At 39.3% G+C, this 24,778-nt stretch overlaps 1 protein-coding gene and 1 long non-coding RNA gene across 4 annotated transcripts in view; one reads left to right on the plus strand and one right to left on the minus strand.

The window, feature by feature from the left end:
* Positions 1–1,299, minus strand: part of LOC105864954 (uncharacterized) — a 43,878-nt gene extending 42,579 nt beyond the window's left edge. For both annotated transcript variants that reach the window (XR_012919296.1, XR_001151223.2), the window contains exon 1: positions 607–1,299. This is a non-coding gene — a long non-coding RNA (uncharacterized LOC105864954). The remainder of the gene's footprint in view (positions 1–606) is intronic.
* Positions 1,300–1,401: 102 nt separating this feature from the next.
* POPDC1 (popeye domain cAMP effector 1) overlaps positions 1,402–24,778 on the plus strand; it is a 39,512-nt gene continuing 16,135 nt past the window's right edge. Inside the window, exons 1-7 of one of the 2 annotated variants that reach the window (XM_012753258.2) lie at positions 1,402–1,541; positions 5,236–5,472; positions 6,655–6,779; positions 9,443–9,630; positions 10,369–10,477; positions 17,408–17,575; positions 18,465–18,606. In XM_012753258.2, the coding sequence (XP_012608712.2) occupies positions 5,247–5,472; positions 6,655–6,779; positions 9,443–9,630; positions 10,369–10,477; positions 17,408–17,575; positions 18,465–18,606 (958 nt within the window). In that variant the 5' untranslated portion in view covers positions 1,402–1,541; positions 5,236–5,246. Of the gene's footprint in view, positions 1,542–1,825; positions 2,096–5,235; positions 5,473–6,654; positions 6,780–9,442; positions 9,631–10,368; positions 10,478–17,407; positions 17,576–18,464; positions 18,607–24,778 lie in introns of those variants that run through there. The other variant, XM_012753259.3, reaches the window with a different exon arrangement.

Raw genomic sequence — 24,778 nt, forward strand, 5'->3', positions numbered from 1 at the left:
AAAGAAACAGACCCTGAAGAAATAGCTTTGAAAACTAATCCTGTGCAGTTATAGCAAATTTCAGACATGTTGGAGGAGCTTTATAAATATAATATATATTCTTATACATAGAATTTATGTCCCAAACATCATTTTAAGCCATTTATATATATTTCACCATTTAGTCTTCAAAACAATCCTATGAGATACAGGTGCAATTATCATCATCATCATCATCTTCATGTTACAAAATGGAAACTGAAGCACAGAAAGGCTAAGTAACTTCTCCAAGGTCACACAGTAAGCTGACAGCAGAGGCAGGATTCAAACATGATTTGTGCAGCACCATGGCCCATGTTCTTGAACACCAGGCTGCATCGCCTCTTCACTAGAGAGACCTGGCCAGTGTGAACTGGACACACTATAATGTACCTTTACACAATCAATAGTAGTGTTTTTTATATTCAGGTCACGCATGAGCGACCTCATATTCTAATAACTGGTGAAAATTCTATCCCCAAATGGTACACTACTGGTGGAAACTGTGGATACCCATCCAACCTTTTCCTTTTGTCCTACAGCACACACCCCTCAACGTGTACTCTTCGTTTTTTCTAAATTTCTTACCCAAAATAGTTGTCCAGTAAACAGTAAGGATTGATCGGATCATACTTTCATATCTTATTTTACAATTTACAGTCTCAAACCTACGAGGCGAACTTCAGGTGGTGCTTTGCCTACAGTTGAGGGCCCTGCATCGCGCGGGACCCAGAGTTTTGGATACAGGCGCTCTCGCTTGAAAACAGAAACAGTGGCCTGTGTCAAAAGTCTCTCCCATGTGGCCTCCACAGCAGCAGCAGCTCCAGCGCTGGCCCCTCGCCGCGCCCCAGACGGCGGTGTCCTGTCCCCGCGTGCCCCAAACGCCCGGCCTGCGCCGCCAGGCTCAGACGCCAGCCGCGCGCTCTCGGGGCCATTCCCGCCTGAGTTGCGGGCGAGTCTCTGGAAAAGGAGTCGGTCGTTCAACTCTGAGGTGAAATGAAGATTTTAGTTCTCGTTGCCTTTCCTGATTTCTCTCGCTAACCAGGAGCCTACTTCTCACATTATCCCTGAGGGGATGAGCGACCAACGCCGCTGTCTCACGACGCTGCCTGACCCCACTCAAGCCCAAACAAAGAATCCGCAAGTAGAGCGGAAACAAGAAAAGAAATAAGCGGGCCTTTCAAACCGCTCTCGCTGGTGTGTGGCTCGGCCGCGGCGTCGGAGAAGCGGGGCCGAGAGTCCTGGCCGAAGCGCGGGGCTCCGCCCGCCGGGGGCGCCCGGGCGGCGGGCGCGTGCGCGGTGCGGCCCCAGCCCCAGCCGCCGCCGCCGCGATGCCTATTTTAGTCAAAGCCGCTGCTGGCGTGGGGACCCGGCGCCGGGCTCTCGGCGTCCGGACCCGCCGACCTGCCGGGGCTGGCGCGACCCAGCTCACGTCGAGCAGCCGCCTCCGCGTCCCGCGCCCCGTCGCTGCCGCCCCAAACTTCGGCCAGCGCCGTCCAGGCTCCCTGCCCGGGACAAGCCAGGTAAGGAGCGGGAGGCGCAGCTGCCGCGGGCTCTCCGCGCGCGCTGCCCGGGCTATATTGGGAAGCGAAAGTTGGATCCCCGCTCCGTTGGGAGCAACTTTGCGGGCCCTGGCGGCGGCTGCCTGTCCTCCGCGCCTCGGCGGCGGGGGGCGCCGCCCTCTGCCCCTCCTCGCTGGCCGCGCCCTCGCGAGGCTCCTGCCCTTGGAGGCCGCCTTTCTCGCCGGTCTGCGCGCCACGGCCACAGACCCTCAGGGTCGGCTGCCGCAGCTCGGGTCGGGCAGCACCAGCGTCCCCAGCGATCGGTCCCATCGGGTGCCGGCTCCCGCGCTCTGCAGCGAGGAAGCCCTTTGGTGAGCTCGGCCTCTCTCCTCTCCGCTGGGTTCCCGGGGCTCCCGGCCCCCGACCACATCGCGGCTCCCCCTCGCGCACTGTAGGGCCACCAGGTCCCGCGCGGAGGCTGAGTGCGGCCGGGCGCACGGTGTCGCCCACCCAGCTCCGCGCTGGGAGTGTAGGTCCAGGAGGACAGTTGACACCGTCCTTCTTTAAGGAGCGAGGTGAGTGGGGTCCCAGGGGAGAGCAGATGGCTGGGGACCGTGGTCCTCGCCACCCGTCCGCACCCTTGTTCCCAGAACCTTTGGGAAAGCCTGTCGTCGTTGGCCTTACAAGTCGCGGAAACTGCATGCATTGAAGCATCAATAAGTGCGAAAAGACTTAGCAACGTAATGCCATTTGCTATTCCAAAGGTGTGCAAAGATTCCGTTAGAATTACAGAATGAATTAAGTTTACTAGCACGACTTTTGCTCATTGCTGTTATCTTCATCATTTTTGTAGTTTGGGGAAAACTTAATGTTAATTTCATCATTTACCTATTTAGCTCTGCAAACACCTATTTGAAGACCAATAGATAAAAAGGACTTTACTAGTATAGACGTTGAGGATCTGATGAAAGATTAATTTCTCTTGATTTGGCAAAAAAATTAGTCAAAATTAATCCGAAAGTTTATCAATTTACCAGTATAACCTTTCTCATTAGACACATTCATTCTTTGTATAAGGATAGTTGGTTATGTGTAAGCCACTTAAATCATTTAAGTGGTAATCAAAGTAAGCTGAAGCCAGAAAGATCCGATCAATATTTTGGTAACTTGTCTTTTACAATAGACAATTTTATATATAGATATATATCTTTATAGATGTATATATAGATGTAAATATCTCTTTATATAGCTCTGTGCAAATATGCATTTAATAAGGTGTAGTGCATCAAAATATATTGTAGGATGATCCCACCTTTTTAAAAATTGCTATTACTATTTTCTGGTTCTTGGGTCAGTAGATTATAATTTTCCTATCATTTTTCATGGACCAGAAATTTGTACTTTTAGTACTACTTTAAGAAATTTTAAAAGCCTGAAATTGAACTACAGTGGATTAGTAGGCAATACAGGTGAAATCAGGTGGATTCAAGGGGGAATATGTGCTGATTAATTTATTATGTAAATGTGTATTCGAACCATAGGCTATTAAAACTTGAAAGAGTTTTTGACTATCTAGTCTAGCTGCCTCAATTCCAAGGTAGAAACAGAGCCAAGGAGCAGAAGTGACCTTCCTGATGGCTTGTGGTTATGGAAGCTGACCTTCTGAATCTCAGGAAGGCTAGGCGCTCCCCTGTCTTTACTGAGGTGTGGAGAGACTAGAAAGTGATTTCTCAAAGTGTTTGTCATGTTTATGTCCCTTCAGTATGGCTTTCATCTCTGCTAAAGTAGAGCTTTATATAGAGGCTAGGCCTTGGAAATACATAGAATCTTTGTATCCCCTCGACGAAATCCAAACTTCACAGGACAAATCCCTTAATTAAAAGGATTTGTTCTGCAAAATTTGGATTCAGTCAAGAGGCTGCATTCAAGGATACAGAAGGCCACATGTGGCCCCAAGGCCACAGGTTCCCCACCCCCGACATAGATGAATAAACATTGTCCCTACCTCATAGAAGACAAAGGGTAGTTAAAAGAACAAATAGGACAAAAGGGAGTGTGAGCACATTGTAAAGTGATGTAGAAATGGTAGTTATTATTAACTTATGTAATGCTAGGGTAGTTAATGTTAGCTTATGAGTGATAGAGGAAAATTAATATTGTTCTCTTTCCTATAGAAGTTATGGGATTAATTCTGATTTGACCCTCAAAAGCAAACTTTTATAAGTGGAGTTACTAAAATAAATAATGATCTTCCCCCCATCGTGCAATGGGCTTATATTTTTTTGACTGAGACATTTGGAAAGCAGAAGTTTTATGTTTCTTTCCTTTTTATAGCTAATCAGTACCTAAGGCAACTATTATTATATTGATAAGCTAGTTCAGAATTACGTAAAGAGATCTTTAATTGACTTGATCATTTATTCTGAATTGGTAAATTTAGGGGTATTTTTATCATCTTAAGAGATATAGAATTCTTTCATATTTGTCTGTTAATATCTTTCCAAGCTGCCCATTCTGTACCAATTATTCTACCACCTGAAACCTTTAGTATGTCAAAAACAATGAATAGAAAAGTAAGGTTAATTGGATGACCTTATTTTGAAAGAAATACATATTTCTAAATTAAAGGTATTTTGGGTCCCCATCTAGAATTCTTTTCGTGAAACAGAATAATTCACATATTCTTTAAACCAACATAGTGTCTGTCAAAGACCAAATTTGTATAATTTGGCCTATTGTATAATTTGTATAATTAATAATAGTATTTTAAGGAAGAGACCGGGGACAGGTAATATAGTCCAAAAATAGTACCACTTTATGTTAAATTTTATGTAAGCATGTGTAAAATGTATATTCTTTGAAATGTATTTGTTATGGATTGTAATATTAAATAGTCAAATGCATATTCATGACCTTTCCTACATATAAGTAAACTGGAAGTTAAGTACTTTTTAATTTGTGAGATGCTACCAACTAGAATTATTATGGCAAATAAAGATTTAAATTATACAATAAGAGAAAGTTTAAATGTTACATCTCTGTGTATATATAAATGTTTAGAATAATGTATATGATTATATATTGTGTACATTTATGTTATATTATGTATGTATCTATGATACAGTGATTTAATGATGGTATAAAAATAGAATCTTCTACATATTCTAAGCTTTCAAATAGTAGAGATGAGGGTTTTAATATTTTACAGAGTATTCAAACAATTAGTTTTTCTAGTTGTTTTTCCAGCATTTGGATTCAGTGTCACCAGTGGAAATATGCTAGAAAACTATACTAAATAACTTTGTAATTGCTGTGGTATATGACCTTTGGTGATTGTCTTTTAGACTAGTTAATTCCATCACTCCTCCTTCCCCCACCAAGTATGTATATATACATGTACATGTGTGTACATACATATATACAGGTACATATATGTAAGGGAATAGTGCACTGTGCTAAGTATGTTATATATTTTATTTCATTTAATCATAAGGCAAATGAGATATTATTATCATCATTTAACAGGTAAGGAAATAGATATATTTAATATATGACAGGGCTGGGATTTGAACATGGGTCTATCTAATTCATAAGCACTAGAGAAGTCTGTTTATCAACACTTCATTCACAGAAATAATTTTGGTGGAACACATACAGTGGCAATAAGATACAGTAGCCATTTTTTGATCGTCCTATTGTTTATTTGTTTTTACAGGAATTTTCAAGATGAATTATACAGAATCCAGCCCATTGGCAGAATCAACTGCCATAGGTTTTACACCTGAGTTAGAAAGTATCATACCTGTGCCTTCCAATGAGACCACTTGTGAAAACTGGAGAGAGATACATCATCTAGTTTTTCACATAGCAAATATTTGTTTTGCAATCGGATTGATTATTCCAACTACTTTTCACCTTCATATGATATTTCTTAGGGTGATGCTTGCTGTAGGTAAGATACCTAATTGAGATTTTATCTAACTTTTCTAAAACTGGCATCAGATGGGCTTTATATTAGGGGCTCAGAGTATTCCTTGTCAGGCCTATAGCATACCAAAAAATATGTCTTCGTTACTGAGTTAGTACTATATGAAGTAACTTAGAACATAGATTTTCACGTGCCATATCTCTCACTTACTTTGGGTAACACTATATATGATTTCATATGTTGTTTAGATTTTTCAGATATCAGAAAATCCATTCATGTATAAGAATGTGGGCTTTGGAGTCAGATTGTGATTCTAATCCTGGTTTCACTACTTGCTGAGTAACTTGGGCAAGTGACTTAACCTTTTTACTGCCTCCCTTTTCTCACGTGTTGAGTAAGGGTAAAAATAATACCACTTCCTGGGGGGGTTGTGTGAGATAGAGCGAGAGAGAGAGAGAGAGAGTGTGTGTGTGTGTCTCATATATATATTTGACTTAGAATAGTGCCTGTCATATAGTAGGTATTTACTATATAGTTTTAACTATTATTATTTGAAAAGATACTTGCTGTGACCAATAAAGCAACTACCCAGACACTATAGTTTAAATAAATAAATATGTATTAATATATATATATATATATATATATATATATGCCCCAGTAACCCTGGTAAAGCAGGTTAAATTGATTTACATCAAAATATTAAAACAATTGAATCTATTAGCCAATGATTATTGACAAATTACTGTCTATGTGATTATTTCCCTAATGACTCATTTATTCAGGTGCATTTTTGAGTGCTACAGTAGTAAGTCCCCCCCCCCTTATCTATGGTTTTGCTTTTTGAGGTCTACTGAAGTCCAAAAATATTAAATGGAAAACTCCAAAAATAAATAATTTGTAAATTTTAAGTTGCAAGCTGTTCTGATCAGTACCTTGAAATCTCACACTGTACTGCTCTGTCCTGCCTGGACATGAATCATTCCTTTGTCCAACAAATCCATACTGCATATACTACCTGCCCATTAATCACTTAGTAACCATCTTGGTTATCATGTTGAAAAAACATAGTGTATATAATAGGATTAGGCATCCACTGGAAGAAGAAAAGGGTGGACTACTGCATATACAAAGAATAACAAATTTGTTCAGCTATCTGCTGAAGCTGTTCTACATATCTAACATGTTCACTTTGTTATTCAACAGGATGTGTCCTTTATATCGTCTGGGCCACTCTCTACCGATGTGCCTTGGATATAATGATCTGGAACTCTGTGTTTTTGGGTGTCAACCTTTTGCATCTTTCATATCTTTTATACAAGAAAAGACCGGTAATTGCTAAAATTGATTAAATAAGGAAGTGATTTTAAAGCTAAAACCTTTTAAAGGTACTTTGTTTAGACTTAGAATGAACATCTAATATTTTTAGTCCCTTTAATATTATTTCTTTGTGTTTATATATGCTTGAAAGTGCAGCATTTGAGTACTATAAAATTGTTCTCCAAATGAGTTTTTTTAGTCATTAGGATATGAAGAATGTGAATAATATTTTCTTTTTAATGCCATATAACTTGTTTATTTTGTTTATCTATTAATATCCACATGCCACTTGGCACTATCTTTGCCTAGTTATAAAATGACTTACTAATAGGCAACTTATGTAAACATCCTAATGATTTACAAATAGTTGATGCTATTTTTTTAATGTAATGGCTATATATTTTTTCTTATGCCTAAAATATTCATTTAAGGAAATAACCATTTTTGGTGGGTTGTTACCAGAACACTAGTGTTTAACTCCTTTTCAACTCTGATCTATCTTGTATTTCCATACAAGAATAAGATACCAAGATCATACCAAGAACAAAAATAGAGTAGGAAAATAGGAGGGCTCCCAGAAATCACTCCATACATGTCTACTGACTATCTTAAACACAAATAAACATTCTGTAAAGTAAAAGATACAATGCTTGCCCTAATCTTATGTTCAAGGCCAGACCTGCATATTGAAAACTATTAGAAAGCAAGATAATTCATAGGAGATTACATTTTGAATGGTATAGATGATATATATAATAGACATTTCACTAGATTGTCACCTCCTTCAGCATAGTAACTCAGTCTGTGTTGCTTTACTCTATTAGTTTTCTCTAGGTGATGCTGTATAATAAACAACCTGAAAAAACCTAGTGATGTATAATAGCAACAGGCTCTTTTTCTCACCCATTTTACATGTTGACTTTGGCAGCTGTGTGTCGGCTGTGATTATTCTATGGGTCTGATTCATTTCAGGGTCTTTGCTGAAGCAGCAGGTTCTATCTGAGCCATGCGTTCTCATGGCAGAGGGAAAATTACAAGAAAACAAAAGGGAAAAGACCAATGTCTCTTAAAACTTCTGCTTGAAAGGAACATGTCACTTCTCACATTTCATCGGTAAAAGCAAGTGACATGGCCAAGCTTAATGTGGGAAGTGGGGTGGGATAAGGAGACGTTTAATCCTCTTACAGGGATTGGGAGCAGCAGATAATTGGAAACAATAATATAATCTACCACACTGATGGTGATATCCCCTGTTCCTATCAACCATGTCTGGCACACAGTAGGTGCCCCCCAAAAATTTTAATGAGTGGATGCTTTCAAAGAGAAAAAGAATTAAGAGGGCTTCATGAAGAAATTGGGACTCAGGCTGAGGCATACAGGATGAGTAGATTATGAATATGCATCAGTAGATTTTTAAAATTGTATGTTCATTGCTATGGTAGGTTGGCTAGTGTGCATGCAGGAAGTGGAACATATTTGTGAATAAATTATTTTAAATGTTCATTACAGCGCTCTGGAGTGGAGGAGGTAGATGATAGTAAAAATGAGGATTACAATTCCTGAATGTCAGAACTTGCTGACATCCCAAAATGTAGGGTTCAGAAGTTGCCAATGTGATCATAGCATCAAGTGGGTAAATCACCTAGTATCTGTGTTTTTATTCCTTCTCAGACTATAAACCTACTTTTTAAAAAAAATATAAATGTTGGATTTCATCAGAATGAAACAGCAGGACAAATAGGATCATTGCAAGTGCTAGAGTGACGTCAGGTTGGAACAGCTGTCATGATCTGGTCTATAAGCTTTGTACTATATCTGCCAGCAATTTCACTGGGACAGATGTCCATTTGATTTGGACACCAAAGTTCATTCCTAGTGCAGTACAGTTTTCTATCCACCCAATTAGTATGACTTGCAGAGATTAATGCAGGGCCCGAAGATGGGGCATGACCTGGGCCTTGGAGAATCTGACAACAGCCATTACACCATTGCTTTTCTCTTTCTCCAGTTGCCAGCCTTATTTGCCAGTGGCTTCTCCATTCTACAGAATTCATTATCGCTTAGAATGAAATTGCTATACTGAAACTCTTTTACACACTTTTTTCTTGAGAATACGTAAATGTAAAGCAATGATTACAACTGTACATGTTTGTTTTCCTGTATTAGTGCATAAAATAATAATTGCATGGGGTTAAAATGCTTAATGTGTGTATTATTTTTGTAAACTTGTTTCCACATTGATTCCCATTTTGTGTGTTTATTTTCTTGCTGTGGTATTTAAAAGTTAATGTAATTTCTCTCTGTGAAACAAAGGCTTCACAGAAAGTTTGGTGTTATTTATGGAAGGTGCTAAGATTGGGAAGGTGAATGTTGTGACAACACTCAAAACCTCAACAGTTGCATTACAGCCCACAGGAAGAAGTGTGATCAATAGTGCAAATCTTCCCCTTATGGTCTCAGAGTTCAGTTTAACTGCAAAAGTGCCCTTTTAGCATCTGATGTGTAAACCTATATCACCATTTACTCTCTGTGTAAGATTCATTTGACCTAACTACAGAAGGCTGCTGGTATGTATCACAGATTTGAAATTCTCAAAACCGTGTTTAGACCACAGAAGTCCATGTTTCATGGTTGCTGCAGTCGTGCAGCATGTCTGGTCATTTCTGCATTTCAGGTAAAGATTGAAAAGGAACTCAGTGGCATCTACCGGCGATTGTTTGAACCACTCCGAGTGCCTCCAGACTTGTTCAGAAGGTTAACTGGACAGTTTTGCATGATCCAAACCTTGAAAAAGGGCCAGGCTTATGCTGCAGAGGATAAAACCTCAGTTGATGACCGTCTGAGTATTCTCCTGAAGGGAAAGTAAGTGCTCTGTGAAGATTGAAATGCCTAGTTTACCTTAAATCTTTTTGTGGCCACTGGGAAGGAAATAAATGGAAGGCAATGTTGCCAACTAATGGAAGAAGCAGTCACAGAGTTTGTTGTTGGTGAAATTGTATTTTACGACTGTACTTTGGAATGCTGTAGAGCAACATGTGAAAGCTAGGAAGAATTTGCTGCTCTAAATCTTGTAGATGTCAGAATTTTTAATTGTGTTTAACCATTTTTGACCTTTTATTTAAAGTTAATGAATCAAAATAGAAGTAGGTTTAAACAAGGCATTAAAATTCAAGAAGCTCATGCATGCTTCAGAGGTGATTTGTTTATTTTTGAATATCACAAGAATATAACTTCTGGTTTCAGTTTTTTGAGGAGAGAGCCAGTTTATGTTGTGTTGGAATAATTATTAATAGCACCCTTTTCCCTCTCAGAGGTCTCCTAGTTTGAGTCACAGATGTTATGGTCACTCCCCTTATAAGAGTGATGCTGGCCATCAGAAGGAACCTGTATGAGTCAATACTAGACCCCCCCCCTTTTTTTTTTTACATTATCTTTTGAAATACTTATGCCTCAGGAAATACTTTTAATTATGCCTGTCATCTGTGGAATCTTTAAAACTTTAGTACAAAATACAATCCCATAAGATTATGGTGCTTTTTTTAAGGGTTATGTTATTTGTGGAATATTATGTATTTTTTTAACATTAATTTCTGTTATCAGAATGAAGGTCTCCTACCGAGGACATTTTCTGCATAATATTTACCCCTGTGCCTTTATAGATTCTCCTGAATTTAGATCAACTCAGATGCACAAAGGTGAAAAATTCCAGGTATGTTTTTGCATGATTTTTAATCAGATTGAAACTAGTTTGTGTCTCATGCAGAATCCAAAGGATATTAATAGAAAAGTGGCTATGATTTATTGAAAAAAAGACGTTACCATATGGTATTATAGCATGATCCCAGTTTTTTAAGAACTTAAAAAAAACAGTGTGTAAGTACATATACATAAAAACAGTTCTAGAAAGATATATCCTAATTTGGCCATAATGTTAACGCTGTTATTTCTAGGTTGTGAGTTTGATTGCTTTTTTAGTTTTTTACTTATTTGAATTTTTATGATTTTTCCATAGAAAACATGTAATGCTTTTATTATGAGAAAAAAGGAAAATGTCAGTTGTAGGTAATCAGTGTTCCTAAATCATGTAATTGATTACTTTTATTGAGGGAAAACAGGAAACTGGCTTTGCCCTAGGGAATTTATTTTGTTCATCCTTATGAAAAAATATAATCACTTTACATTTTTTTTTTTTTTTTTTTGAGACAGAGTCTTGCTTTGTTGCCTAGGCTAGAGTGAGTGCCGTGGCGTCAGCCTAGCTCACAGTAACCTCAAACTCCTGGGCTCAAGCGATCCTTCTGTCTCAGCCTCCCAAGTAGCTGGGACTACAGGCATGTGCCACAATGCCCGGCTAATTTTTTCTATATATATTAGTTGGCCAATTAGTTTCTTTCTATTTATAGTAGAGACGGGGTCTCGCTCTTGCTCAGGCTGGTTTCGAACTCCCGACCTCAAGCAATCCGCTCGCCTCGGCCTCCCAGAGAGCTAGGATTACAGGTGTGAGCCACCGCGCCCAGCACTTTACATTTTTATACTTAATGAATATGTTTACGAGTAAAGAATGAAGTTCTTCATAGTAGTAATAATTGGATTTCGACTATTTTGTGTGATTTTTTTTTAATTTAAAAAATTACTCTATTGTGTGGCACTTTGTTCTCATTCTTTCTGTAAGTGCCCAGCCCTCCTATTTTATTCATACACCTCGTTATTGGTAAGAAGGTAACCAAGAAAATTGGTGAGAGTTTCCTTTAGTCCCAGACTCTGGATAAATAGCAGTGAGAAAATATCCCGAGAACAGTATTGCTCACGAGCAAGAAGGCAAATCTATTTAGGTAGGAAATGAAATTGAAGGGGGTGATACTACCTGAGAGGAAGAAATGTCAGTGTTTCTTGTAGGCAAAATCTGTCTTATTTTAGAGTCTCATTTTGAGATGCCTTACAATTTGGGATGCCACAAGAGTGGAGCTAAGAGGGAAAATTTACAGACATACAGTTTATTTCATTGACAGTGGTTTCAGCCCTGTCCCACTCCTACCCAGCTTGAGTAATTGTGCAACTTGTTAAGGTTGTGTGCATTTTACTCGAAGGTCCCATGTAAGTTCACTGTGTACAACACTGTTCCCAAGCTGGCTGGGCTTACAGTACAGGAGGAGAAAGCTAATGCTATATCCTGGCTCCTTTAATTTATATTCTCACCTTGCCATTGTGAGAGTCAGCTTTGCTGTGAGATTTATGTTCTTATTTTATCTTTAATCACCACCATCTACCAACTGGTACACGGCCACCGCTCTCTTCTCTCCTTTTTTCTCTGACTTTTTTATAGTTTCTTCTTCCAAAGTCCAATATTTGTCTATTGCATCTATTTCTCCGTGTAGTGCAGCAGGCGGTTTTATATAATTATCTCATGTAATCCTGAGGAGACTGGCATTTGGGGATGAGGTAGGAACTGAACCTCCTTTGTTTTCAGAATCAAGTAGAACCTCAGAGGCCAGAAATACTAAAATGTACTATCTTTTCCACTGGACTTCAAGTTACATTTATAATTAAGTTAACAAAGGGGAAATTCCTGCCACTAGCTATAGTTCTCTTTCTTCTTGGGGACTAGGGATTAGATTTTGGTAGTTGAATTATTCCCAGTAATTACTGTGAAGTTTCCAAAAACATGACCAAAACTCTGGTACTATAGCTGGGTGCAGCACTGGTATTTAGCTTTTCCTAACCCCAGTCAGCTTTTCTCTGCAGAGAATCAGTGTGGCATTTCCTGATCAGTGGATAAAAACTACTCTAGCATCATCAAACCTGTGTCTTGTACAGTTGGAGCCAACTCTATCAGAACAAGTCCTCGGGAGAGATTGTGCTTTGATTATTTACAAAACATTCCTGTTGGCAGATACTCAACAGTAAAAAATAGGGGCTACACGTCTGTGTAAGACTATATATATTGCCACTTACTGAAGAAAGTTCCCAAATGAAAAATGCTATGTGGTACCAGGGCCAACTTTTTTTTTTTTTTTTTTTTTTGAGACAGAGTCTCGCTTTGTTGTGAGTGCCGTGGCATCAGCCTAGCTCACAGTAACCTCAAACTCCTGGGCTCAAGCAATCCTTCTGCCTCAGCCTCCCAAGTAGCTGAGACTGCAGGCATGCGCCACCATGCCTGGCTAATTTTTTCTATATATTTTAGTTGGCCAATTAATTTCTTTCTATTTATAGTAGAGATGGGGTCTCACTCTTGCTTAGGCTGGTTTCGAACTCCTGACCTCGAGCAATCCGCCCACCTCAGCCTCCCATAGTGCGAGGATTACAGGCGTGAGCCAATGTGTGCGGCCACAGGGCCAACTTCTTGCTACCGATGCCAATGGTGGAAGACACTTCAAATTGTCAGTGATCACATTTTCTCCACCCTCATGCTTTTTACATGCTAATCTCCTCTCTCCCTGACGGTGACCACTTAGGCGTGTTCTGACAAGGACCTACTACCTTTGAATTTTTCTCTCTTTAATTCATTCTGTGGCTAGGGTGCTCATGAATTATATCATAGGATGAAAAAGAGGAAAGAAAAGGCAGGTGGACTCAGTGATTGTCTCTTGAGATTGCACAGCGGGTGTTGCTCAGGTAAATGTGTAGTAATTATAATGGTAATAGGCGTCATGATAGAGCTAGACAGATTCTGAACTTACAGTTTGTTATCCTTAGGTGCTTAGAGTCCATTTTTCTTTTTGGTTGCTATTTATAACTGTTGCTAGAATCTTGAGTATCATCATTACAAAAGGTAGAAGTAGTTTTTTGTGTTTGGTTTCTTCTTTGTGCAGTTGTTTTATATCAAGTGAGCTTTATCATTTACGAGCTTTTCTTTTATATTCTGTCTCATACTGTTGCCTTTCCATAGCCGGTAGGATGTCCTGGTGCTGCAAAGGACGGAAAATCAAAGCTTTATTGACTTTAAGGGAAGAGGAATGTCTTGGCGGCATATGTCCCTATGCTCTTGTAAAATAAATGAACACTAAGTTTTATCTGGTATTTAAAGAAAACATTATCTTAATGTTAAGTATTTCGGTGAAGCTGTGAAGCAATTTAATCTGCCACGTTTGAATCTGCTTTATTTTAGTGCTTATGAGAACTCAATAAGCATTAGTTGAATAGACCACTTCTAGGACATATTCATGTTCTGGTGTGTGAAATGCAGTGTGATGCATGAAAAAGTAATAAATTCTTGCCCTAGGATAGTCAGCCATTCCTAGTCTCAGACTGCTGTTGCAGATTCTGGCACACGTGGTAATTCTCTCAGACACCCCCTCATTCTCCTGAGATGGAGCCCACTATCTACTTTTTATGTCAGGCTGTAGAATTGGTTTGGAATCTAAAAGGAGGGACTGATTCTTGAGGTAATCATGGAACAGCCAGTTGCAAACACCTAGTCTCATTCTCTACCTCAGAGATATCTTTTTGTGTCTTCCATTGCCGTGTTTGCTTTTATCTCTTCAGTAAAATTCTTCACAAGGACTCATGCGTAGCACTGCTGAAGTACCCTAATAACTTAAGAAGTAAATTTATTTTATGGGAACTTTATAAATTCTTACATTGCTTTATTAAAAATTTTCATTAAAAATATGCTTTACTTGATTGTTGTGACAGGAAATCATTAATTGAAACTGTCTATTTGGCAGAAATGAAGCATTAGCTATCAAGTAAAATGAGATCAGTTGGCACACTAACTGCTGGCTTCCAACTAAATCCTTGCTCTTAAGGGCCTGTAAGTTACTCATATGTACTATAAGTATAGCTTATTACTTGAATATGGCTACTAAATTTATATTCAGTAATTATTTAAACAAGCTCAAAGTAAATTTCAACTAGCAATAAAAAATGAATTTGTTAAGCAAATTATTACAGTGTCATAATAAAAATAGCATTTAACTTTTTTACCTCAGAGGAAACTCAGGTAATTCAGATGGTGGAAGAGAAGTTAAATGCCCTGTGTATCATTTAAATACAATTTCTTCTTCTCCTGGAGGATTTTCAACCCCTCTTTTAAACTCTTTCCCTCACTGCACATGAATTATATTTTCCAGTGTCACAGATGACATCTTCACACAAAAAAGAGACCTCAGTTCTCCTAACTCTTCAGCGCTTCGGTGCCTGGCTGGGCTGTCACAAGGACCCACTGCTTACCTTTCTGTAGTTACTCCTGTGGCACATTTTTCAGTTGCATTCCGTTTACTCATAGCCTACTGTTTCTGGGAATTCCCCAGGGCTGATTTGCTTGTACTCCTCATCCTATAAGTCTTGCCATTTTTGATCACATTTCTTTATTTATTGTGTTTCCTCCATTTGAATGTAGGCTTCATGACAAGCGTTCAGCTATTCTTTGTATGAGAATTATATGGGGCTCTTACTGAACTGTGCAGCCAGCCTTGTGGTTACTAGGCCAGGGTGCTTTCTATGTGATTGTCTTGATGAATATTGGATGCATTGGGTAGATTTTGACCTGGTGGGAAGGTATATATGAACTGAAAGTCAAAAGCTTACTCTACCACACTGATTAACTTGTGTTTTGTGAATAAGATTTTTGGGTCTTCTCATTTGACATTTGAAAAATGAGGAAGAATATTATCTGTTTTATCATAAAGGCACTTTTGAGGATCCACATACTTGTTAGATGTAAAAGCACCTTAAATGTTTGCAAGTACAATACATTTACAAAGTGAGTGGCCTTATATGCAACTCTCATTCCCTAGTCATTATCTACCACTTTCCCCTGTTCTATTGTTGTCAAAACTCTTATGCCAACTGAGATTGTCATATTTCTTTATTTATTATTAGCTTCCTCCACTAGAATGTAAGCTTCACAGGGCAAGGATCTTTTCTCTCTTGTTCACCATTGTAACCTTAGTGCCTTGAACTGGCATAAAGTACATGCATAGACACATTGAATGAAATTTAGTGTTTTATGACATCTTAGAGCAGCTGATGCATTTCTTAAATGCAAATATGTTTGATTTGGGGGATTTCTACTTTTAATATAATAAGCACAAACTTTTCTAGGAACATTGACCCACTTTTTAAGGTAGCCAAATGCTCTCGTTTGCTAACGATCAGAATCAGATTTCAGCCTGTTGAGGTAAGGAGAGAAACTCGTTTTTTCATATCCTCTCTTAAGAGACATAAATACCCACTTAGGCCAGGCATGGTGGCTCACGCTTGTATCCTAGCACTCTGGGAGGCTGAGGTGGGTAGATCGCTCAAGGTCAGAAGTTCAAAACCAGCCTGAGCGAGAGCAAGACCCTGCCTCTACTAAAATAGAAAGAAATTAATTGGCCAACTAAAAATATATAGAAAAAATTAGCTAGGCATGGTGGCGCATGCCTGTAGTCCCAGCTACTCGGGAGCCTGAGGCAAGGAGGATCACTTGAGCCCCAGGAGTTTGAAGTTGCTGTGAGCTATGCTGATGCCACGGCACTCTAACCCAGGCAACAGGTGAGACTCTGTCTCAAATAAATAAATAAATACCCCCATGTCATTTGAAATGTGTTTAATTTTGTGACTAATGAAAGGAAAAGAGTTCCTTTGGAAATACTTGCTCTGAGGCCCAGATAGGACTTCATGTCAATTTAACAAACCTTTTTAATCTCCTTCTAGGATGGCCATTAGATTTAATGTTGAGAAGGTAAAAATGTTTTTTGCCTTCTACAGTATTTGTACTCATTTGTTAATTCCTTCATACAATAACCATGCATTGAGCACCACTCCATGTTGGAAGGTGGGCATTCAGACATGAAGGTATGCAGTCCCTGCCATCAGAGTGCCTAGGAGAGACAGATATGTCAACAGATAAGGTTGGATTTAGTGGTAAGAGAGCCATAGTGAAGCTTGGAGGATGAGCATTAACTGATGGAAGAGGATTTGCATAGGAGAAAGGGCTTCCTGGCGCTGAGTTATGAAGGGATGGCCCCTCATTCCGGAGAAGGGATTTATTTGAGGCATACTTGAGCTCTGTGTAGTGCAGTTACAGTGCCTTCCTGCTTTCATACTTAACAGTACTTAAGGGAAGGGTATGGTTTCCAGTTCTGAGGTAATTGAAGAGTCTTTGTGAATGTCCCCAGGGGGCTACCCTGGAGCTAGCTTGGAAGAGTCACGCTCTGGAAACACCTGTGGTAGAAGGGCCACCACCAGCCATATTCTCTGTTTCTGGTGTGTACTTTTGGAGTCAGCTGAGCAGATCTTTCCTCTACAACTTGCCTCACTAATCTTACCGCAGTTCATTTGCTTGAAGCTGTATTCTTAAACCTCATTGTAATACATAGGGTGTAAAGAAGTATTTTGCTATAAATCATATGTCCAATTGCAACCTCAATGTAGTACATTCTACATCAGTCATATGGACACAGTGACCATTCTGTGACCAGACCTCACAAAACAAAACAACAATAAAACTCAGAGAATTTGTTTTCATTTACTCTGCAGATTGCTTGTTTTTAAACATGATTTTATACATAGTTACAGATGCTACGTACATTGGATTTTATTTTACCCAATTTGAAAAATCATAACTGTGATAATATCTACTAAATTATTCTATTCTTCTCTTTTCTCAAGTAACTACAGTCATAATTCATATGCATAGATGTTCTTTTTTCTTTGGTAGGTCACCATTATTGCAGATGATAATTGCAGATTTTTATGCTGGTCAAGAGAAAGATTGACTTACTTTCTGGAATCAGAACCTTTCCTATATGAAATATTTAGGTATCTCATTGGAAAAGACATCACAAATAAGCTCTACTCATTGAATGATCCCACCTTAAATGATAAAGTAAGTGCTTTTTAAAGTTTATTTTGTTAAATAAATATGTATGTGAGGTATACCTCACTTAATGGAATATATATTTTCCTGAATTTTCATTAACCAGCCATATGTTAAGTGCAGTGGGAATACTTGTAGAGATCGTTCAAGGAATCATTTCTTAAGAGCACAAAAGTATTCTGTAGTGATTACATCTGTTATTATTTAGGGAGGAGTCAGGGGCCAGCATTTATGGGCATGAGGTGCTATCTTCTTCCAAAGAATCTTTTAAGGAAGATGGTGAGGGAGTCGAGGGTGGAGTAGGCCAACGAGGGTAGGGTAGTGGGAAGGCTGCAGTGAGAGAAAGGCTGACAGATCCCAGCTAGCAAGAAGTTGGCCTTTGACTGTGGTGTCTTCCAGTCCTTCATGGCTTGCCGGTCAGGCACCCTCCCTGGAAGCCCACAGGAGACAGGTGAGGTATGGAATTTCAGAGCTGCATAGATCTTCAACTGCTTGCAATTTGATCTTAATTTTCCCATATTTGTTTAGAAGGAAATTCAAATGATTACAAAAGAGAACTTACAAAACATCATCTCTGTGATAAGTACTGTTCTCCAGAGACAATGAGTTATATGTGGGTATGTGCCCTTTCAAAGTTATCTAAGCAGTTTATCAAATTAAGTTGGTGTTTATTGTTTCAGATTAATAAATAGACTATTGAGTATATTAAATTTTTTATAATGTATTTGTAGCAATGGCTACTAATGAAAATTATAGCTTACATTTATTGGGCACTTAATTTATACCAGGTTCTCTTTTTTATGCCCTAACTTATTTCAAGGAAAACTACATACTGCTTAAAGGAAATGTATGATTCAAGTTCCATAAATCTCAGGATTCTTAAAACTTTGCTTTGTAGAAGGCCAAAAAGTTGGAACACCAGCTCAGCCTCTGCACGCAGATCTCCATGCTGGAAATGCGGAACAGCATAGCCAGCTCCAGTGACAGTGAAGACGGCTTACACCAGTTTCTACGGAGCACCTCCAGCATGTCCTCTCTTCGTAAGTTGTGCCAACACTGATAATACTGCAGGGTTCTGATGGATGTCACTGGAAATAGACAAATGGCAACTTTGGTCAGAAAAATAACTTTGCAAGTAACTATTTGGCAACCTAAAGATAACAATAAAAACAACCAAAGTTTTTTCCTTATACTGCATATCAACGAAAAGCCAACTTTAGAACTCTTATTTCTGTTTCAGAAATTATTCACTACTTTTGCCATATATTTTGCTTGAATACTGGCTCACCAAAATACCATAAAAGAGCCCACATGGTTTGGTGAATATTTGGCTTTGTTGTTTTCATGGGTCTAAGAGTGAAAACTTAGACCCAGCACTCTTTTAACAATGGTAAGAAAATAATTGCTGGATGTTTTACTACTGGCTGATTATCTCAGTGTGAGTGGCAAGGGTTAAAAAGTGATTGTCAGACTACCCCTGACAATAAAAGAGGTCACTCAACACCCCTGTGAGTTGCCTCATTCACACACCTATCAAGAAGCCAGTTTTCTAAGATTCTTCTACAGTTTAGATTGTTTTAAAACATTTTAAGTAGCAGTAATGACACAGATGTTGAAAATTAGTAAGTAAAATGAGGGAAACTAAATTATTTTAAGAAGTAAATGCTTGAGATTATTTTAAGAATTATTGTAAGAATGATGATATAAAAACTTTGAACAAATTCATGTGAAATAGCAAAGAGGCAGACACATTATTCCATTACATAAACTAAGAACTATTCGTATTTCCAATTATGTTTTAAACCAAAGTAACTTTTTAGAAATTTAAACACATTCAGCAATCCCATATGTTGATGTAAATGATCTTGTAACTGTATGTGCTTCAGATAAATTAGGTTAAGGATGAAAGTATTGTGTAATCAGGAGAGGCTGGAATTTACAAGGCCATATAATTGGTGTGTAGGGGAAGGCAAAACTTTACCTCTTCCCTCTGGGGTTTTTTGGCTGGGTCTGAGAATTAAATTGACATAAGACAGATTGACAGGAGAAAAGCATACACATTTAATACGAGCTGTATGAGCTTGTATAAAAGCTCATATAAGTTTCACGTGGTTCAGAAACCTTCAGGAGGAAATGAAGACACAAAGAAGCAGTTAGAATCAAACATTTGTATACTGAATTGAACAAAGAAGAGCGAGCTGTGAAAAAGCAACTAAATTATGTTGGAAGACTTAAAGATGAAAGTTATTTTAATAAGGCCTGTGCAGAATTCTCTCTGTCTCAACTTCCTGTCCTTGTTGGTAAGAATGTTTTTTTTCCTTCTAAGATAGGGAGCGCATCTTTCACATGGGAATTTCATCTCCTGTTTTTAAGAAACAGAATTAAGGTCAGAGTGATCCTCTTATACCTTCTATTTTTTTTAAGTGTCTTAACTCAAAAAGTCAATGGCCTAATTTTTTAAGGTGAAAGCTTCAGGTGAAAGCTTCCAAAGCCAAGTCTGGGCGTAGAAATGCATTATGGACCAAAAGGGGATTTTAAGAGCAGCACAAAGGAGAAATCGGAAATTGTGGTATTTTATTCCATAGTGACTTTCTAAAGGGATTGACAGGCTCACATACAGGTCAGGGGCTGCTCCTCCCCACTCTGGGGCTCAGCCAAAGGTGCAGCTGCCATCTGGGTCATTGTCATTGTCGTGGCAGAGGGAAGGACAGTGGTGGCACATTCACGAGATGGCTCTTAAAGCTCCCACTCTGAGTGGCCACTGCCACTCATGTTCTCTGGGCCAGAGAAGTCACTTGCCAGAAGCGACATGAATCTTCCCGCAGGGGCTTCACAGGGAGGGCTGGTGAGAGAAAGCAAGCGGGCAGTTTGACCATACTCAGTCCACCACAGAGGCGGTATGTCATCCTACAGAAGAGGAAATTGGGACTATGGGATGCTTATTCACTTGTTCCTATTCCTCAGGGGTTGGTGCTTGGATACAAACCTAGGGATCCTGTCTGATTCCAAAGTTCATGCTTGTAGACCAGATTGCCTCTGTGTTTTAAAAAGAGGGAAAAATGCAACTAACATTTGACTAGTGCTTTATGATAGGCAGGTCAGCTTCACATCCATTCCTGCATTTGAACCTGACAACTGTGATCTGGGCCCAGGAGCTCTTACTATTTACCCCTTTGCAGATGAGTCCACCTGCAGTTGGTGAGAAGGTAGTGACTTGCCCAAAGTCACTTCTTTATATTCTTGCCTACTTTGCTGGAGAAACCTGCCATCCCCTGGTTCCTTCCTGATGACCACCCAATACTGCAAATAGGTTTTCACAGATTGGTTAATATGATTCATTTCAGTGAAAATTTTTGCCTTATTCTTAGTGCTGGGGTCCTAGGGTTCTACATAGGAACATTTAAAATTATCCAATGATAGTCTCCAATATCATGTAGCTTTTGGTTAGCTTTCACTTTGCCTAGTATATATTTACAGAATTATAAGCAATGCTACTCTATAAAAAAATTAAACATACCTTATATTTTCTTAATTAAGCATTTTTTACATTATCCCACTTATTCATTGACCCAAATATATAAATTGATTTAAACATTAGCATGCCTATCAGTATTTCTCATAATTCTTTTTTGAATCAGGATCTGAACAGTATTGCTATAAATATACTCTGTAACATTACACAGCAAATGTTCGGTTAGACAGAAATACAGTTCAGAAAAAGGTCAAAGGAACTGTTTCAGTGAAATTACAACAGCTCCCCTTTTTTATGTTGTGCTCTATTTTTATACATACCATGTGATACTAAATCCATAGCAAGAGTTCTAGTCTTTGCTACACAGATACCATGTTCTACTTTAATTTGCCATTTAAAGGGGTGAAAGTAACAAGATAGTCCCGGAAAATGTATTCCTCTTTGTTTATTCAATAGTTCATAATCCAATTAATTTAACTCTGACTTTCCCATTGCTTCATTTACTGGGTTTCATGTTTGTATGTGGTTGCAAACATGAAACACAGTGAGATAGGAAGAGAGGAAGGGCGGAGATGTCCAAGATGTGTGAGAAGGGTTAATGCTACCACACTTATGTAAGCTGTCTTCTCTGTGCTCCTAGACCAAGCTCCTTGCTCCTCAGGGTACCTTGTCATCATTGGGTCATCTTTCTCTCTTTATGAGGTTTAGCTCTCTACATGTAGTATGTAAAACACACATATCTACTCACATGGACTGATTGTACTGGCATTTTCATCACTAATAAGTGGTGTCCAGCTTAAGCATTGCCATGGCAACAAGAGGACATATGATGTTTCCTTTAAAGGTACAGAATTCTGTTTGGGTTAATTGAGGTTAAATAATCTATTGTTCGAGTTGTTTTGTTTTGTATTAGAAATAGGGTCTCGCTCTGTCACGAAGGCTGGAGTTGCCCTGGTGCAGTCACAGCTCACTGCAGACTCAGATGCATGGGCTCAAGCGAAGCAATCCTGCCTCAGCCTCCCAAGTAGCTAGGACCATCAACCTGCACCACCATGCCCAGCTGTTTTGTTTTGTTTTGTTTTGTTTTGTTTTGTTTTGTTTTTTTGGTAGAGAGTGTGTTGTGTTGTTTTATTTGTTTGGTTTTTTTTGGTCATCAGTCCGTTGGAACTCATCTTTGAAAGAGTGCTTGTTTAAACCATGTCTTTTTTCACAAAATAAAAGTTAAAATTTATGATTTTTTTATAATAAAGATACTACAAAATATTTAAGAGATACTTCTTACTAAGAAAAAAATCTTTGTATTTTATTGTTATTAGTGTCAAAATGGTGCTCTGGACAATCTACTAATTTCATATGACCTAGCTGTACAAATATGCTTAAGTCAATTTAGCATGTGTCTGGTTAAGTATTCTCATCTGCAAAGACTAGTGACATGTCTCACAATGAGCTTCTCTCAACTCTCTTATGTATTTATTTACTTGGAAAGATCCAAAAAAGCCACTACAACATTCTTAGTTTTGAGACTGGTTTCATGAATAATCTGTTCAGCTCAATTTGTATTTCATTCCCCCTGTGAACAGCCATAGGCTCACAAATAATCAGCTTTGCATGAATGATACAGAGAGAGGGAAAGAAGGGATCAGGCAGCGAGTATATGGGGGATGAGCCCGTGAACAATTCTTTTTTTTTTTTTTTTTTTTTGAGATAGAGTCTCACTCTGTTGTCCGGGCTAGAGTGCAGTGGCGTCAGCCTAGCTCACAGCAACCTCAAACTCCTGGGCTTAAGTGATCCTCCTGTCTCCGCCTCCCTAGTAGCTGGGACTACAGGCATGTGCCACCATGCCTGGCTAATTTTTTCTATATATTTTTAGTTTGCCAATTAATTTCTTTCTGTTTTTAGTAGAGATGGTGTCTTGCTCTTGCTCAGGCTGGTTTTGAACTCCTGACCTCGAGTGATCCTCCCGCCTCGGCCTCCCAGAGTCCTAGGATTATAGGCGTGAGCCACCTGCCTGGACTCGTGAACAATTCTTAGACCCACCGAGATGGCTAGAGAAAAGCAATACCCTCATTTTGTAGATTGGTAAAGTGTAGTTTAGGGAGATTAAATCAAAGTCACTTGGCTTGAAACAAAGAAGCATTCGATTTGTTCTAAGTTCTTGCTTTGTTTTGTTATTTTTTTACCTTACCTTCATGTCAATGTGAGCATAGACTTGTTTGGGGATATTCATCCATTGCTGTAGCAGCTGACACCTCCTGACCACTTCTGTGTTCCTCACAACCTAGTAAACCAACAGCTTAATCCTCACAACTGCCCTGCGAGGTGGGTGTTGCATCTTCCTCTTAGGTTTGAGGAACATGACATTGGTCTTCCGCGAGCAGGGGCTGTGCTGTCTGACATCAGGGCCCTGTCTTCACCAGCCTATTAGCTGACTCCTGTCCTCATGTAGCATTTTCTTATCTGTAAAATGACAGTGAAAGGATTTGATATAGGTATGCATTTTAATCTTTTAATCAAAAATTTAGGCCGGGCGCTGTGGCTCACGCCTGTAATCCTAGCTCTTGGGAGGCCGAGGCGGGCGGATTGCTCAAGGTCAGGAGTTCAAAACCAGCCTGAGCGAGACCCCGTCTCTACTATAAATAGAAACAAATTAATTGGCCAACTGATATATATATATAAAATTAGCCGGGCATGGTGGCGCATGCCTGTAGTCCCAGCTACCCGGGAGGCTGAGGCAGAAGGATCACTCAAGCCCAGGAGTTTGAGGTTGCTGTGAGCTAGGCTGACGCCACGGCACTCACTCTAGCCTGGGCAACAAAGCGAGACTCTGTCTCAAAAAAAAAAAAAAAAAAAAAAAAAAAAAATTTAAAAATATCATCCAGTTAACATACATACGTAAATATCAAATAGTAAAGAAATCTTACAGTGAAAAGAACTGAATCCCTCCAACCTAATTTTAGTTCTGCTCCCAAGGAACAATCACTTTGGGGCAATTTTTGTCCAAAATTCTCAATAATGTGTTGTTATTCATTTATTTATTTATCTATTAGCTCACTTCTAACTTTCCTCCCCCATCTGTCAAATACGACGATGTCACTAGTTCTCACGTGATCCTCCTGCCTCAGCCTCCCAAGTAGCTAGGTTGATAGGCACATGCCACCATGCCTGGCTAATTTTTCTATTTTTTGTAGAGATGGGATCTCAACTCTTGCTCAGGCTGGTCTTGAACTCCTGGCCTCAAGCAATCCTCCCACCTCAGCTGCTAAAGTGCTAGGATTATAGGTGTGAGCCACTGAGCTTGGCCCAGTTTTTATTTTTTTATCGTTTACTATTGTAACATTAAACAATACACTTATACCTTCATTTCTCTTTTTCTCCATACAATTTTTTTTTTTTTTTTTTTTTTTTGAGACAGAGTCTCACTTTGTTGTCCAGGCTAGAGTGAGTGCCGTGGCGTCAGCCTAGCTCACAGCAACCTCAAACTCCTGGGCTTGAGTGATCCTTCTGCCTCAGCCTCCCGAGTAGCTGGGACTACAGGCATGCGCCACCATGCCCGGCTAATTTTTTATATATATATCAGTTGGCCAATTAATTTCTTTCTATTTATAGTAGAGACGGGGTCTCACTCTTGCTCAGGCTGGTTTTGAACTCCTGACCTTGAGCAATCCGCCCGCCTCGGCCTCCCAAGAGCTAGGATTACAGGCGTGAGCCACAGCGCCCGGCCTTTCCATACAATTTTTAAA

The sequence above is a fragment of the Microcebus murinus genome, chromosome 5 (genome assembly GCF_040939455.1).
Source record: "Microcebus murinus isolate Inina chromosome 5, M.murinus_Inina_mat1.0, whole genome shotgun sequence".
NCBI lineage: Eukaryota > Metazoa > Chordata > Mammalia > Primates > Cheirogaleidae > Microcebus > Microcebus murinus.